This window comes from Micromesistius poutassou, assembly GCF_964030765.1.
Source record: "Micromesistius poutassou genome assembly, contig: SCAFFOLD_2583, whole genome shotgun sequence".
Lineage (NCBI taxonomy): Eukaryota > Metazoa > Chordata > Actinopteri > Gadiformes > Gadidae > Micromesistius > Micromesistius poutassou.
Window position 1 is genome coordinate 59,333 of NW_028179088.1, and position 18,667 is coordinate 77,999.

Genomic DNA, 18,667 nt, shown 5'->3' on the forward strand with positions numbered 1-18,667 from the left:
TGCAATGTGCGTGGATGATCAGCTGGTCTGACGAGCAAGTGACGTAAGTTCCCCCCCAGACGCGATTAGCTGATACGTTTTGCAAAACGATTTGCAAAGTATTTTGCGGATTGAAATGTCATTTGAATTTTGCAACACACGGAGCGTGGCGAAGTGCATTGCAATCACGGGGACGCTATAGCTTTTCAATTTGAATAAAGGAACTCAAAAAATTTGACAAAATGTTATTCTATTTTTATTGTTATAACTTTTGCAAATTTTATTGAGGATTTCATTTTCACTTAGCATATTAAAATACACTTTGAATAACGTATTTACAAATTACATTATTAAATTGCATAATGAATTGTCAATTGCACAATGTAATGACTTATTGAATTGCAAATTGCAAATTGCATTGCTATTTTAATTTTACTACATATATGCTTCCATAGTGTGATGCCGCAGCGCGTTGACTAGTCCGTCCCGAGGCGTCCATAGGCTTTATGGTTTGTGTGTTTGAAAGTGTTATGATATTTTAGTCCAGGAAAGGCCGCCGAGACAGGATCGCTTTTAACTCACTTTATTTGGTTAAGGTTTTGGTCTATCGTCTATGAAACAAAAGGAGGGGAATGGTATATAACACGCGCGGAGCGTCTCTAAGCTTGGCATCTAGGATACGCCGCCGAGAGATTCTGCTCGCCTCTGTTCAGCTGTTGATTTTTATAAACAGGTAAAAGTAAACTTCTTCTACGGCTCTAAAAACTTACTCACTTCGGCCGTTTCTCAATACCAAGTACGCGGACTACGTTCTCGCGGACTTGGAAGTACGTACTTGGCAAGTCCGGACTTTCAAGTACGGACTTCCGAGAACGCGAGTACGCACCTGCAATTGGAACAGCAGCGGACTCGATGATGCATTCTGGGATATTTAACGGTCCCAAGTCCACACGAGTCACCTCCGATGCATCCTCGGTAGAACGGCCTCATCGAGAACGCATCGAGAACACTTCCGGGTTTTACGACAGTACTCGCGTTCTCGCGTACTTGGAATTGGAACAGTGCTTGGGCTACCACTGATGACGTTTATCGAGAACGCAAGTACACGAGAACGCACGAGAACGCGAATTGAGAAACGGCCGAATTCCTCTGTGTGTCCGTTGCTGCCCCTATGTGTAAATGTTGTAACTTTGTTAAATGTGCTCAGTACTGCCCTCTGAGGTTGTGTTAGAGTATTACTGCCTAATTTGTTAAATGTGCTCAGTACTGCCCTCTGAGGTTGTGTGAGAGTATTACTGCCTAATTTGTCAACTGTGCTCAGTGCTGCCCTCTGGCGATTCTGAGGGGAAATTACCTCTAAACTATGCTCGGTGCTGCTTTATGTGGCTATGTGAGAGTATTACAGCTAAAATGTATCACAAGGGAATATTACAACTAAAATGTTACAAAAGCCGTGACACTCCTTTACCAGTTGGCCTGAAATACTCGACTTGATTCGGAGCACTCACCTGCCTCAGCCATTTTTCATATCAAAGCAGTGAAGGCGGGGGGGGGGGGGGAAGAAAGAGGATAGCAGATTAACCAGCAGGGCGCGCACAGCGCACAGACTTGTGCGGAGGTGAACTTACAGTGAGCCGTTTGGAGAACAAAAATAAATAGGCGGTCGACTGACCGCGACACTAGTCTCAATGTGCTACGACCAACAACTCCAAGGACCGAGCTGGTGGTCTGATCACGTGCCAAGTGCATGATGCCTGTAGTGCTAAGGCGAACTCACCGACGAGAAACTGGCCGTGTCCCAATTCAGGGGTTGCATCCTTCGAAGGATGCGTCCTTCGAAGGATGCAGCCTTCGTAGACCGCGAAGGCTGCATCGAAGGCCGAACGAGCGTTGTGGAATGGGACGGTCTAGCCTACGGAGCATTTCCGGATTGCGCAACCAGCCGTTAACGTCCTTTACCTTGCGTGACCACGCGCCGCTCCTGTCTCCTAGCAACCCTGACAGCTGCGGTTCAAACCGGACAGTGGAGGAGATATATGGAGCCAGAAATGATCATTTTATTGGTTATGTTTTATCTTTTATTGGAGGAGTGGGAGAAGATTCACCGCCGGAGCCGGCGGGTGAAGAGGAAGAGAGGACGTTGGCTTAACGTTAATTAGTTTAACGTTATATGTCTAGCGTTAATGTAATTAAACTTTGACAATAAATTTACATATTTAAAATGGTCCCAACCTTACATTTATATAAAAAAAATGTTTTTACATAGTTTTGTCATTAAATATGTATTCGCTGCAGCTGCTGCTTCCGCTCTCTCCGCGCCATTTCTGAAAAAATATCCAACGCGCAATGAATGTTGGGATACGTTGGGCCGTGAAGGATGCATCCGATGCGTCCTTCAAATCCGGGAAACGAAGGCTGCATATCTCGGCCGCATTCGAAGGAGCCTTCGAAATGGGACAGCACTTGACGCGCCGCTGTGACGTATGCGGTCTTCAAATGCGTCCTTCGAAGGATGCAACCCCTGAATTGGGACACGGCCACTTGTGTCAATTTCCAATGGATAGTGTAGCCCAGGGGTCCAAACTTTTCACCTAGCATAATCTAAGATCCGAAACATCAAGCTGGGGCTAATAGGCCTATTCAGATCTTAGCTCCGCCGCCGGGGGGCTCCGCGGTCGGGGTTCCGCCGCCGGCCATAGGCCCGGTCAGGAATCTAGCTAAGATCTGCTAAGATCTGAATGGCCCGGTGGTTGGGGACCGCTGGTGTAGCCTATCTATGGGCAATTAAAATGCATGAAAAGGCCATGCTGTACCTACATCTAATTGGGTACCTACATCTAATAGAAAAGTATTAATCGAACCGCAGGCCTTGATTAGGCTAGTCTACATAAAAAAGACGTGTGCAACTAGCCTAGCTAAACACCGAATTGTGTTCTCATTAAACAACTTGCGATACGAGAGTCCTGGTTGCACAACGATAATAACAAATTAAGTGAACAAATGAATGATATAGTTGGTTGCATGGTTGAAACTTTTGAACAACTCTTGTGTAGACCCCCCCACCCCAATGTTTTCTCAATGGATCTCCACGAATCACACAAGTGGCCAATTTTGTTTAAAAAAAATTTTTTTTCACCTTTCGCCGAAAGGTGACTAGTTTGCATACCTCTCAACTGGGTAGAACAATCACAAACAAAATCATCCAATGAAACATGTATTTTATGAATCATATAATCTAAGTGTCTCTACCCTTGCGAACGTTACTCACCTCTCATCACATAGATCTAAACTAACCGGCTACGAGAGCAAGAATACACTACGAAGCCACCAGAGGGCACAAGAAAACGATATAATAACACTCATTTATAATAAAAACAAAGTGAGGGATTTTGGTGAAATGAAATACATTAATAAAATAAAAATTACGTTGGAAGTAAAATATGTAAATTAATATAATAGGGAAATAAGATATTTCATTTTCCTCTCTGTAACACATCAAATCATTGATGCTTGATTGACAAGAAGACGTCTGGATCTGATGGCTTTTGCTGAGGGCTGTGATTGAGAGTGACAGGGCACTATGTGGGTGTGTGTCCAGAGGTGTATATGTTAGTGATGATTTTATTTTATTTATTTATTTTACTAGTATACAAGCACGTGCAAGAGGGGGTCGCCACAGTGACCCAGGCCACTGCCCCTTTGCCCTAATTGGCTGAGGTGTCCGGTCAACAAAATACATAAAAATTGAATATTTATACTTTTGAATAATAATATTGTTGTAGTTTGTACTGCTGCATAGGATGTTGTTTATATAAATACAATGCTTAATATATATAACATAAACAAACTGCATCAGTCATACAACTTAATTAATAATTTTGCTTTGTGATTGGTTGGAAAATCCAAGAGAAAGAAATTTCAGAGAAGGGGGCGAGGGGTCGTCTTCATTTGTTTGAGCCTTTGCCCCTCAAGATGTGTGTGCATGGCCATGCTGGTATACTTATTGTTGGTGTATGTATTAGTCTGTATATGATTGGCATATACACTTGCCTCAGAAAATGATTGCACAGGCCGAGACTTAACACGGATCGAACTCTGACAAACGTCCCACTAAAGAGAACTCATGGGCTCTGCTCGGTCCAAGACACATGGCCGTGTCTGTATGTTGACCCATAGACTACGGTAGCAATTTCCTGTGTATCACTAAAATGTTACCCAGGTGTTAAAGTTGTGGTGTTTAAGGTGGTGGTGTTACAGGTGTTTAAGCAGGGATTGGAGGATTCTAGTTGAAAGCAAATCGTCCCCAGGTGTTCTCCGCAGACACTTCAAACGTAGACCATTCCAGGAATAAGTTTAACTTTAACAAACCACCCACAAACAGCTTGACATTTTGTACACCAATATTGAATTTATTACAAAATATTAAATAACCCAACTTTACACTGTACAAGATACAACAAAGTTTACAGCTTTTTTGGCTATTTACAAAAAAAGTATAGTCTTTATATCAAAGAGAATATAATCTAAAAAGGCATGTTTCAATCACTGTAAGCTTATTGTTTAATAAGGCAAAAAACTCCAACCAGGTTGTATGTACACTTTCAAGAAAAAGTTCTAGAATAAGCAAATATTATCTCCGGCGGCACATACCTTGGAGGCTACCTCCAAAAGACCTAGCTTAAAACCCCATGGTCATCGATCATAGAAAAGAACATACAGCTCCCCAGCTAGAGAGTTTGCGGCCTGAGAGACTACAGTAGTTAAAAGACATGCACCGGTAGGTCTGTGGCCTCTAGAAAATGTATGAATGTATAGGCATACCGTTGATTTCCAGAGGTTGAACGTAAATCAGTTATTCACCTCACCTGCTGCATTCTTAGAGCTTCCGTATTTTCAGTGTGAGGGTAGTGGATATAGTGAATGTGAGGATAGTGGATGTGGGAGATTTAGATATGAGGGTAGTGGATATAGTGAATGTGAGGGTGGTGGATGTCAGTCTAATAAATGTGAGGGTAGAGGATGTGAGGGTGGTTGATGTGAGGGTAGTGACTGTGAGGGTGGTGGATGTGAGGGTGGTGAATTTGAGGGTTGTGAATGTGAGGGTAGTGACTGTGAGGGTGGTGGATGTGAGGGTAGTGAAACTGGGGTAGTGTAGGAAATTAGTTTCTTGATGAATGCCCCGCTTGGCATTTGTATGCTTGTGGTTGTGGTATGTGTGCTTATTTGGTGTGTGTGTGTGTGTGTGTGCTTGTGTGTTTGTGTGTGTGGTCTGTGTGCTTGTGTGCGTGTGTGTGTGGGTGCCTGCATGTGTGTGTTGTGTGTAAGCCGGCTGTAGGGGAGCCTTTCCTCTGGGTGCCACATTACTCTAGCACTACTTACCAACAGTCCAGGTTTGGCATTAACTAGTGTTACCATAGCATCACAGTCGTCTACAGCAGAAGGCATTGCTCCCTCGGTCAGCACAACATCACCTTCCCCCACGACCCCCTGTCCTGTGCTTCCCACTGTGTCCTCAAAGCAACGGCCCCATGCCTGTCCGTCTCAGTTGAAGATTTAGGTAGTGTTCTCTTTCGATTTCGACGCACAGCACGTTTTTGAAAATGCACGTCGCGACGCATGTCTCTGCGTAGCGTCATGGATCTTTCAGCATTTTCGAATACATGTTATATGGGCTTGACTCAACAGAGGAACACTGCGTAGAACTGGGCATACTAGAAGACACAGTCAGTCGTTGATCAATACTTGGAAGTGATTTCCCCCTGGTGGATAACAATAACAGGTGTCTGTTTTTCTACTCCTTGTTGCGCTCATGATGATCAAAAATAGACGATAAATAAATGCATTGGAAATTATTTTTCAGTGGTAATACTTGCCTAGGGCTTGCACAACTCTCTCTCGCCCACTTTAAATCGAAGATAAAAATACTTTAGTTTTTACTTGACTGCAAGTCTTTTAAGTACTTCTAAAAAAAAAAAATCTGGCTGAACCCAAATACTATAATTACACCAAACCATTCCCTCTCTTGTCCTGCAGAGGCAGTGCACATTCAGTCTGAACTATTAACCCATCAGAGAACATCCTGTTGCAAAGTGGTACTGCCTCCTGTGGCCATCCAACGTTGGAGAGCCATGCACTGTTGATTTGCGTGTTTAAAAGCTTAAATTATCCAAAGAGAGCTCTATATTGTTAGTATAAAAAAAGACAGTACCTTGTGCTATTTCATTGCAGAGCACACTCGTGCATATGCCACACACACACACACACACACACACACACACACACACACACACACACACACACACACACAAGTACACACATGCATGCTTACATACAAACACAAAAGTAGTAACATGACTCATGTTTTGCAATCGATGGAATGTATCCTTGGCATAAATAGAGAGAGAACAAACAGTACAAAAGCGATAGCTTGATGTGTCTTGTGTATTACTCGGTTGCAGGTATGCCTTCTGAGAAGTTTGTACATACACAGAGGCGACTACAGTACACCTGAATGCCACGCCCAAGCCACAAACCCCATCCTCTGGTCTATAGCATGTTACAAAACCAAAAGATTCTTATTTGAGATCCACAGATTACCTCTTGCCTAATCATTTCATTTTTGTGTTGACGTCCTGCAAAAAAAAGTGGAAATTCTCAAAACTGCAGCTAGGCAGTCTTAGATAGAAAGAGACCAGGGCAGTCTTAGATAGAAAAAAAAACACTCTTGAATCATCTGTACAAAGAGGCAGTGGCAACAGAATACATCTGCATATTTCCTCTCTCCTCACCACACCACGGTATTCCACCAGTTGTTTTCAAGCTCAGAACATGTTCAGCACCTCCCAACCACCCCCCGACCCCCCCCCCCCCTTACACACCTACACCGCCCCATCTCCGACCATCTCCACCACGACCGCCTTGGCTCCGACGCCGTCTGACCCTCTCCCCGGGCCCTCCTCTTCCTCGTCCTCGTCCACCACGGACACGCAGGTGGACGGCAGGCCCCTGGCGGGACCGGGGCTGCTGCCGCTACTGTTGCCCCCGGCGGCGAAGGACGGTAGCTGCCCGCTGCTCCCCCCGATGGCGGAGTGGACGGTGAGGCTGGCCATGGAGGACACGCTCTCCAGGTTGGTCTGGACGCTGGCCTTGCCGCACGAGTGTATCCGGCGCGCCAGGCTGACGGAGCGCATCACCGAGGAGGTGGTCGCCGTGCCGACGCCCTGCACCTTGCCCTCCAGGAAGTAGGTGAGCATCTCGCCCTTGCCCTTGACGCTGACCTTGCCGCGGCACACCAGGTCGTAGTTGGTGTTCAGCATGCGGTACACCTCCTCGGTCACCTGCAGACAAGGGAATTCACCGTGTTGAAACACAAGAGAACACATTAAAGGTGGCATATTATATCACCAGGTGTGAGTGTGATTAGCCGTTACAATCCGTTTTGAAAATTGGCCTCTTCTGACATCACAAGTGGTCGTGTCCACCTAGATGTGTGCTGGATAGATCAGTCCACCAGCCTACCCAGTGGACTTTAGCAAACGTTGCACATCTATCCGTCATACATCTAGGTGGACACGTCCAATTGTGATGTCAGAAGAGGCAGATTTTCAAAACGGCTTGTAACGGCGAATCACACTCACACCTGGTGGTATAATATGTCACCTTTAAGAAAAGGGTTGTAATGAAGACAGCATTGGCTTTAAAGTCCCCTTCATTGAATGCTCTCCTCTAGGGGGCAGATATTCATGAATAAATGGATGATATCCTGATATTCAATAGGAATGTTGTATGATATGCCACTACAGTCGTAAGCAATAGGTTGCACATCAGCTTTTCCCATTAATTCTACTCATTGTTTTTGTAGATGACATAGATCAAAGAAGCAATGTGTGTATAACTACCTGTATCTTCCCAGGGACTCCAGTGCTGTCCATACGACTGGCCACATTCACCGTGTTCCCCCAGATATCATACTGGGGCCTCCTGGCTCCGATGACCCCTGCCACCACGGGGCCCACATTGATACCTGCACAAAACACACAAACACACACAGACACACATACACACGCACACACACACACACACACACGGACACATGCGCACACGCACAAACCCATACACAAACACAAACACTAAATTTATACAAAAAATGTAAATGCCAGATAGAAACATCAGCGCCCTCTTTGGCTGAAAGGAAGAACAACAGGCAGTTCTACAAATATGGAGCATAGTATACTGGTATACGTATTTTGTGCTCGCAGAAACCTTTAAAGTACTTTGCTGCATGCTCCAAAAACTTATGGCACTGATTTGACTCCATAGATATACTTTGTAAACGGCCTGATCACTACATTGACATACGCACCCACACGAAGAACAAAGTCATTGTACGACTGATAGTTGATCTCATCCAGAACATCAAACATCTCTATGGCGTAGTCGGCGATGGTGCTCAGGTGGTCGTACCCGGACTTCTTAGCCTAAAGAGGAGGAGTGTGAAGAGCATGAACACACTGTCCCGCAAAATTATTCATAGTAACTGTATGCTTTTTCATACTGTAACTAAATCAATCACAAGTAGCCTAGCACACATACATTCACACAGGCACAGGCACAGGCACAAACGCACAAACACACACACACACACGGGGGCGGAAATGATACCTTTGTACCAATGGTGGGAAGGAGACCCACAGCTGCCATGTAGGTGCTTCCAATGGTCTTGATCTTCTCTATGTCTTTATAGCACTCTTTATCCATGAGCTGGAACAGTCAAGCATGTTTACATTGACCGGACAGGACAAAATCAACTTCCAAAGTAACTGATAAAACGATATTATAACATCTTTCGCACCTCGTCAAAGTCAGCGATGATTTCATTCAGCAGTCTCAGGCACTCCACTCCCATGTTGTTGCCGTCCAGCTCGATGTAGAAATCGTTGAAGTTTGGGATGGAGGCGAACAGCACACCCACTTGTGCGTAGGACTGATAGTACAAGTCCTGAAGGGGGAGGGGCAGAACAAGGTTATGAACGGTGAGGAATGACATGCCAGAGCTAACTCTCTACAGGACAGTGGATGTCATCCTCTCCTCTGGCGGTCTGCCAATCTGTCTTTCTCTGTGTTTCTGTCTGTCTGTAGATTGACCTACTGCCTCTTTGCCGGCTTTGTCTGTCTGTCCGTCTGACTGCGTTGTCTGGCTGTTGGTGTGGATGGATCTGTTTGCCTGCCTATCTGGCAGGCGGTCTACCATAAAGAATGTGTGTCCGTCTATCTGCAGGGATGTCCCTGTCTGCATGTCTGTTTGTGGGGTCCTGGTGTCTCACCATGTTCCTGGGGTTGGACAGCAGGAAGTGTTGGGCCACGTGGACCGGCAGCAGGTTGAAGAGGATCCTCCTGTTGTCCAGCTTGACCTTCTCCATGCCGTCCCGCTCCTCCTCCGCCTGTCGGGATACACACACACACACACATGCACGCACGCACCAACACGCAGGCACGTGGACGCATGCAAACACACACACACACACACACACACACACACACACACACAAACATGCACACACACACACACATGCATTCCCACGCATGCACGCACGCACCAACACGCACAAACACACACGCACGCAGACACACACACACACACACACACACACACACACACACACACACACATATGAACACACACGCACAATCACACACATGCATGCACACAGCACACACGCACACACAAACGTCAGCTACAATTCTCACTTTTAACCACATGAGGTCAGTAAAGGACTACATTGCACAACATAATGTTCTAGTGTACTATAGGGCTTATACATCAGTATGCACCATGGGCTTTTGTGTTGGCGATACTGCACCAGGGGACTCGATAGTTTAAAATCCTAAGTCAATGTAACCTTTGCTCATAAAAACTTTTTGTCTTGCATGAGAAATGCTGTGGTGGTTTCAAACACAACAATGTCTTCCCATAATGAGAAATCATTTCAAAATTAATTACTAAACAATAACCACAAAAGTATAAGACCAACACAATAACTTCCAAAATGGAAGCGATCATTGCCATGTGACGTCATGATGTACCGGCCCTCTTAAGTTATAAATAAATTGTTTCTTTCTAAACCAACAGTAATTTATTTGGCAGGCACAGGTACAACCACAGGTTTAACCTTACAAAAACAAAAACACATTTCAAATACACATATCCATCCAGGCTCTTTCACACACACACACACACACACACACACACACACACACACACACACACAGGTTATCCTGACCTGCACAGCCCACAGGAAGTCCAGGCGGAGTTTGAGGTCCAGCTGCCGGGAGTGGAAGGCCAGGGCGCTGGTGAACAGCAGCAGGGAGAGGATGGGCTCGCAGCCGCGGACGTAGAGGGACCCCCCGCTGTGGGAGAGACAAACACACAGCGTGTCAGCACCGGTGGAGACGGGTGACGTTAGTGATGAGGAGGAGGACAGGAGGCCTTTACAACATACAGGATATTTATTCAGCAAATAAATCATGTTTTGAACAAGTAGTTAAACACATTTTTCATGAGCTCACATTTCTTTTGTAAAAAACCCACACACGCACAAAACACACACACAAACTATAAATAAAACGTTGCCCGGAGTTGGATGAGTCATGCTCGGTCTAGTGTTGGAAAATGTGCATTAGCCTTCTGAAAAAAATGTCAATAAAAACATCACCCTGGACTTTGAGAGCAGCCCTGTAACCAGGACCTCTGGGTGTATTCTGAGGCATTCAGAATGAAGCAGTATGAATGCAACATATATCCAACCAGGGAAAACCAAAATGAAACCAAGATTACCAGTACAGCTCGGCAACAATACCCCATGTAGAGAGAGAGAGAGAAACGAGAGATAAAAGAATAGACGCAGACGAAACACAAAATTCAACATAAATATTTTCAATAGAGTATTTGCAGCCGATATTATACTTTGTGAAAACAAAGCATTGTTCTAACTAGACCTGTGGGCAAACGAGTGGGACATTTTAAAAAATACAGTATCCGAAAATGCAGAGCTCCACAACAGTCGCCCCAGTGCCTCAGGTTCCTGAAACACAGTCATCTTCTCCTCTGAGGTTAGCGGTATGGAGACAAGCGTGGAACCCTGATTGGGTGAGAGGTTAGCCATGGAAAGGCTTCCAGCACCTCAGGGAACTCAACATTTATCTCATTGAGACAGTGTAGCAGAATCATCCACCTTAGAATACCTATATTTGTATACCTGTACTTATGTTCACATCTCAGAATCAATCTAATCTGGACCAAACCATTCGGACAACTAGAGAAGAACGGGGGTGACCTGAGGTTGGGAGGGGGAAAACTAAGACAGTGCTTCCTTACTACATTTTACCAACAGCAAATAGTCTTTAGAAATGTAGGCAGAGACACAAGCAAATAAAATGGCTGATTCAGCCCTCTCTTCATTCATAAAGTATTAACAACAAGCAACAACTGACACTGGGATATTGACCCTGGTCCTTTAGCTACCAGTACTCCAACCCCAACTACTTTATTCCGCAATAATCAATATTTCAACTATGCAATACTACTGGCACCAAGACTGCATATGGTTATACTGTACATTCATTTATTGATCCCATTTCTCAGCATTAATATTTACAATGTGGGTATATATTGTAGTATATATTGTATTATTATATTATTGTTTTGTTATAGGCCTATATTGTAGTATAATGCAGATTTTTTCATACTTCCTAGTTCTTATAATCTTTCTATGCTTATCTATAGTTCTATTCTAGAATGGGAGCAACTGTAACTTGACCCAATTTCCCCCTTGGGATCAATAAAGTATTTCTGATTCTGATGATACCAACTTATTCACCAAACCCAATCCACCATCCCATATTTCCCCATTAAGGCCTCTGATGAAAGATGATGGAAACGCGGATGTACGTGATGTAACCACAAGCATTTCCTCTGAGTAGTGCAAAGTACAACTCAGTGAAGATTGCAGTGAGGGAAACATGTAAACGCTGGGTGATGTTGTTTTCCTACTCTGGTTAAAAATGGACAGCTTCATGGCTGACATGTATTCACACATCATTGGCTATGATGCTAGATAGACAGGAAGACAGCCTGGATCTGTTCTCTTTTCCCATAGGATAATGGTGATAATTATTATTTACTTACAAGCGTGTTTATTCTAGGTGTATGTATTAGTGTGTATGTAATTGTATAGGCGTGTTTGTGTGTGTGTGTGTGTGTGTGTGTGTGTGTGTGTGTGTGTGTGTGTGTGTGTGTGTGTGTGTGTGTGTGTTTGCGTCTGTGTTTGTGAGTGTGTGTCTGCATTCGCGTTTGTGTGCATGCAAACATTTAATTTTGTTCTCTGCTGAAGGACAATAACTAACAATAACTAATACCCATACATTCACAAAATATAAATCTGTGCCAGGACATTTACGCTGTGAGAGAGATAGAGTGTGTGTGTGTTTTAGTGTTTAAACACACACACACACACACACACACACACACACACACACGCACACACACACACACACACACACACACACACATCCACCTACACACAAACTATCACAAACACACACACAAACACACACACCCACTCAATCACACCCACACACCCACTCAATCACACACACATAGTGGACACGCTCAGGCCTAAACACACATGCAGCGCGGACGCCGTACCCGACGATCTTGCGGTAGCCACTGAGCTCCAGCGCGGCGACGTACAGCACGGCCAGCAGCAGCGTCAGAGCCACCTTGGGCACCCAGGAGACGCGCAGGAACAGCGCCAGCGTCAGCATGCCCACCACGCAGGACAGGAAGGCGTAGCGGGCGCCGTCGCACGGCAGCTCTCCGAGAGTCCGGTTGGCGTCCCCCCCGCCGCCGCCGCCGCCGACGCCACCGCCATCGCCACCGGACCCTTCATCCAGGACCACGGTGGAGCTGTTGCTGTTGCCGCTGGACCCCCCCCAAACCCAGGGCATGCAGCCCACCTGGCAGAGGGGAGGAGCAAAGGGAGGGGGGACACGTTAGGCGAGGCTTACGTTTTTTTAATGCTCGCTGGTGGTTGAGGATCCCGGTTAACATGGCAGTAGCCACAGAAAGTCAGGGGTTTGAATCCCGCCGTAACCATTGTGACCCGTGAGCAAGGCACTTAACGCCAGATTGCTCTAGTGGAGACTGGCCCTGAAATAATGGATCGTTGTAAGTCGCTTTGGATAAAAACTTAAATAAATAAATAAATAAAATCACAGGTCTCTCTTCTCGCAAAAGAGGTGCTCAACCTCGATGAGACGAATCAGAATACATTAAGGTTAAATAAAAAAAGCACAACATCATTTGGTTGGTTGTTTCCCAGAAGGTTGGAGAGAGCCATATGATGGATGTGTCGGATCGTTGTCTGATTCCCGTAACGTGGTTCCACTCACCACGCAGGCCTGGGCCACGGCGTTGATCAAGAGCACGATGAGGATGCACAGAGCCGTGCGGATCTGGATGGTGAGGCACCCCGGAAAGCACTGAGCGAGACAACGGAGAAACAAGTGCGTTACGGGGGGAGATGAGAAGAGCGAACTCACTAAGCCCACCGGGGAGTGCTTAGCAGGCAAATTTAAAAAGAAACGGGCCAGTAACTGGAAAAAAAAGTAATTACAATAGTGTTCCAGAACTAGGGAACCTTTAGCAAAAGTCGGCCCCTCATAAAAGCTTAAATGAACCTGCTCGCCATTTGGGATTAACTGCAAAACATGGTACTTTCTTAAGAGCTAGTCGTGAGACTGAAAAAAGAACACACATTGTTTTTAATCAGCTCCACATAACTGCTTTAAGTCTTCAGGCTGTGTCAGCAGAAAAAAAGCTCCTTCCACATAAAAATGTAAATGAAAGACGTTTGAGTTAAGATTTGATATGAGGCCAGTGGGAGAAGAACAAAGAAGTCACTGAATACATTAGTAAAATATATATTTTCTTGTGGCAAAAAAACACAACCAACTTCGGAAAAAAAGGATGCAGACGTATTTACCTGTACTTTAGTGACGTAGAGGTACATGATACATGCAACTAGGAAACAGATGCAGAAGACCAGCAGGACAAGAATGACTAAACCCCTAAGAAATTGGACGAATAAACAAGAAAACATAAGTTAGTACTATAGACAATAGACAACAAGACTATTTAATGCAGAACAGTGCAATATGTGACAATTCTGGAGGCAAATCCCATCTAAAAAGCCAATAAGAAATCTGTAGGCAATCTACTCTTTGTCCAAGTCATTTCAGATCTGTCCCTTATCATTTCAATGCGACATCAATCTATTTCCTTATATCGACACTTCATTTAGCTTAGCATAACTTAACAGCATGCACCCCTCCTCCTCATATAAAACACACAGGGCTCACAAGCCTTTCACTTTGGCACCAGCCCATCACATGCCAAAGGATCAAATGTGGCCATCTCTTCTATGTTTTGATCTGTTCTTAATACTGGCTCGACTTGGCATTTTATGCATGGTGTAAGATGCTCCCTAAAAGTATTTCATGGTGTCTTTACAAAGCTCAATTAAGGGGAGATAATGTATGACAAACATAAGGCAAATATGCATTCAGACGCATTTAGATACAGTAGAAAAGTACTGACATGGTTATGTGCATGGCCTAGAAATGAACCGAAAGATAGACAGACAGAGAGATGAATAGACAGATAAGTGTGAATAGGTGTTCATACTGGGGTATGATGAGAAGGTAGACCAGGCCAAACAGGGCCGCTAGGATCAGGGAGAGGACCACGGCACTGGTGAAGTACTCATCAGGAAGCTGGTGGTACTACATGACACGAGATAGGGAGAGCGTTAGGCTGGTCCAGGGTCAGCGATATGGGCTAACACCAGCCCTCTATTGGCTGATTCACATTTTACTTTGATATACAGTAGGTGTCACATTTCAGGTTTTAGATTTTTATGCCAATAAAACACAAACAGAGTATATGGTATAAAACAAATGTGCTCGCATTAAGCTCACTAATGTCTTTGCTTTGTCCACTGAGCCAAAACGGAAGCAATCTTGTGTGCATGTGTTTGTAAAAGAGAAACATCAAGTGAACACTAGACTCAGTCACTCATTAGTTAAAGACACTTGCTGAACGCCACCGTTCGTATCATTGACAAAGCGGGTAATGATTTGTGATCACTGCATCCCCTCATACATAACATAACCTTTAGAAGGGACTATATTAGGGACCTCAGCTCACCCTCTGCTCTCGCTCTGAGCATTTGTACATCAGAGTGAGGAAGTTGAGGTCAGCTGTGTCGGACTCAGTCTGCCTGGCCTCGATCAGACGGCCGATGTAGCGGTTGACCCGGGTCCTGGGGCTGGCCTGGACGGGGTTGGGCTGGTTGGCCTTGTTGCGGTTCCTCAGCTTCTCCGGTGCAGAGCGCATCGCCCGCCGCTGTCCCGGTAAAACGTGGAGAAAAAAAACAAGTTAAAGTCACCACATTTTAAACACAACAATCTAAACACGTGTTCAGTAGCCAAGACAAGTCAATCAATCGATATGTTGATTGATACGGGGTGAATAGCGACATGACATGACACAATGGATATAACCTTTTACACAGAGGTAGCATAGTAAAGACTCAGGCGTCGCTCGTAACAATAGCTACGGGTCTGCTCCCTTTATGTACCAGGGCAAAGATAGTAGACTGAAACTAGTGAAGGAAAGTCTACTAGCCATGTCCTTTGTAGACAACACCCTGAAAATGGTCTGTTGCAATAACCAGTGTTTCACCAGAGATGGCGCTGTCGCAGCGATCTGATGCTACTGTCGGTTAACCGTGTGTTCACACCAAACGCAACGGCGCGCCACGATTCCATACAAAGTCAACGTAGAGATGCGAATCGGGCGAAATTTGTCGTGGCAAAAACCTGCGGCAAGATTTGATTGACAGCGCGACTTTTGTCCTGTCATGGGCGAGCGCCTTCATGAGGATTTGCAGCTCGACAAATTTAGCTGAAGTTGAAATATTTGAACTTTGCCGTGGCATTCGCGTGAGACAGCCAATCAGCGCTGCCGGCCGGGCCAACCGTTCCCTGCACTCCGCAGTGAACCGCAGCTTGTTGCCGTTTGCGACTCCCGGAGCTCTAAATATAATATTATATGATATTATATGATATTATATAATATAATATATAAATATCTATATAATATAATATATACGATATATACAATATCACGGCACAAAGCTGTGTGCGCCTCTGGATGATATTATGAACCCATAAACGACGGGCATTGCGACGTCTCCCCCTCTTCCACAACAGGTAAAGACATGCAATGGTGGTTATCTCGGCCATGGTTGAGGAGAATGAATTGGCATAAAGCACCGTTGGCGGGCAAAAGATGTTGCGCGACAAAATTCGCTGCGAGACAAAATTCGCCATAACTGCACAGCGACAGAATATAATTTGTTGTGCGACAAAACATTGGCGACAGCGCGACCAGGCGAAAAATGTGTCTTTTGGTGTGAACACACAACTGCTATTCCGAGCTCGCAACCCCAAAATAATCCACAGAATCATATTTGATCATATTTGATGAGGAAAAAAAAGAACACAAATTTTGGAAACTGATTATACATTTAAATGATGTCATTGGGCTCACATTTTACTTCATTACGGAATGCACCCCACTGTGTCAAAAACCATCTCAGGCAACCGACGTAAGCATCTTCACAATTCATTGAGCACTGGAGCACAGCCAGTGAGTTAATGGCAGTATGTGTGTGTGTTTGTGTGTGTGTGTGTGTGTGTGTGTGAATACAAGGTTTCTGTGTGTGTGTGTGTGTGTGTGTGTGTGTGTGTGCATTTGTAGGAGCATGCATGTGTGTGTGTGTGTGTGTGTGTGTGTGTGTTTGTAGGAGCATGCATGTGTGTGTGTGTGTGTGTGTGTGTGTGTGTGTGTGTGTGTTTCTAGGAGCATGCGTGTGTGTGTGTGTGTGTGTGTGTGTATGTGTGTGTGCTTGCAGCTCAAAAATCATCACTGTCACAGCAGGGTTGGAGTGGGCGGGGTTGGGGGGGGCAGTAGCAGTGTGCTCTTGATGAAGGATGAACACACCCCACTGGATATATGGCGACACATCGCTATATCTCTCTATGGCCCCCTCCTTCCTCCCTTCCTCCCTTCCTCCCCGCTCCCCGCCAGCCGTCCTCCGGCCCGGGAGTGGGAGGCTTGGAGATGCGGAGATGCGGAGTCCCGGCAATGCGGCAGCGTTGGGACAGCGCACATCGCCGACACAAGCCTCGCCTGCTAATGCGGAACCTCATATCCTGTTCATTCACCCCGCGTCCCACGCCTCACTCCCCCCCCCCCGCAACCCTGAATGGACGTGTCATTCCCCACCGCTTGGACGCATGTGGCGGGAATGAGAAGTGACCATTCAGCACAGAGAGAGAGCGAGAGAGAGAGAGAGAGAGAGAGAGAGAGAGAGAGAGAGAGAGAGAGAGAGAGAGAAAAAGAGTGAGAGAGAGAGGGCGTCTGCTTTTTCAGACTTAATCCTGCTATAGCCGCTCCATCTCTCTTGTGGTTCATGTCATGACAATGTTATATAAGCCCCAGATATGTGATATCATAAGGTGAAGTGGTGAGAGGAATGAATGACTACATAGACAGTTGTCACATACACACATGAAACATGGATGTGTTCCTCAACCCCCCCCCCCCCCCCCCCCCCCCCCCCCCCCCGCAAAAAACAACAAAAATGCTTAAATCCCTCCAACCAATACATTTACACACAACATCACCGTCCCAGCCACAACGCATGTGCACCGACAGGCCACACACACATAATAACACACATCTGGTAATATATAAGTGAGTTTTCTAACGGCCAGTGGAAAGCACTGCTCTCTGGGCGGCACCCACAAGGTCAGAGGGACTCTTTGACACCTCGCTGAGTGGCCAGTCGGGGCGTTGTGTCGTCAGGGGAGCGCCAGGAATCATCACATTCACCAGTACACACAGGGGTTATCCACGCAAATCCCCCGTGTGCTTATCTCTTTAATATTATGTCATATTACCTCCTGTACTTCTGTAATATAATGGCGCACACACACACACACACACATGTGTGTGTGTGTGTGTGTGTGTGTGTGTGTGTGTGTGTGTGTGCGTGTGTGTGTGTGTGTGTGTGCGTGGGTACAGTATTACGCATGTACGCGCATGGATGTGCCGAGCCGATACGAGGCACCGATTGAACTGCACCTCATTCACAAGAAAGGCATTTCCACAGGGCTGTAATCATCTTTTGATGCGTTTCGCGCTCAACTCACATGGCCTTTTGTTGCAAGAGTTACATTGTGTGCACTTCACGCACAAAATAAACAGGGAAACTGAATGAGAGGAATAGCTCGGAGATACTGGGAAAAACCGAACAAGAGGGAGAGTGCTTGTCCTGTGTGTGAGCTGCATTCAATATGAACTGATATGAATACCAAACAGAGGCAGCCACATACCTTGTCCCCGTCCTCGCAGTTCATGACGTTGGAGAAGGGAATCTCAGCCTTGAACATCTTGCGACAGTGCATGAGCTGCACGAGTAGGTAGCACACCGTTTTGAACTTCATCTTCTTGGCCGGTTTGATATCCGAGAGAATCAGTCCCGGGAATATCTGTGTGTAG

The 18,667-nt window shown here is 45.6% G+C and overlaps 1 protein-coding gene across 1 annotated transcript; it reads right to left on the minus strand.

The window, feature by feature from the left end:
• Nucleotides 1–6,857: 6,857 nt before the first annotated feature.
• Nucleotides 6,858–18,651, minus strand: LOC311373124 (adenylate cyclase type 1-like; the record flags this gene model as incomplete). The annotated part of the gene is made up of 13 exons (XM_084489969.1): nt 6,858–7,316; nt 7,878–8,002; nt 8,342–8,456; nt 8,641–8,739; nt 8,831–8,977; nt 9,303–9,419; nt 10,260–10,386; nt 12,683–12,993; nt 13,429–13,518; nt 14,022–14,106; nt 14,723–14,820; nt 15,245–15,442; nt 18,502–18,651. Coding segments are annotated over 13 exons (2,121 nt in total), but the record flags the coding sequence as incomplete, so codon positions are not given.
• Nucleotides 18,652–18,667: the final 16 nt, after the last annotated feature.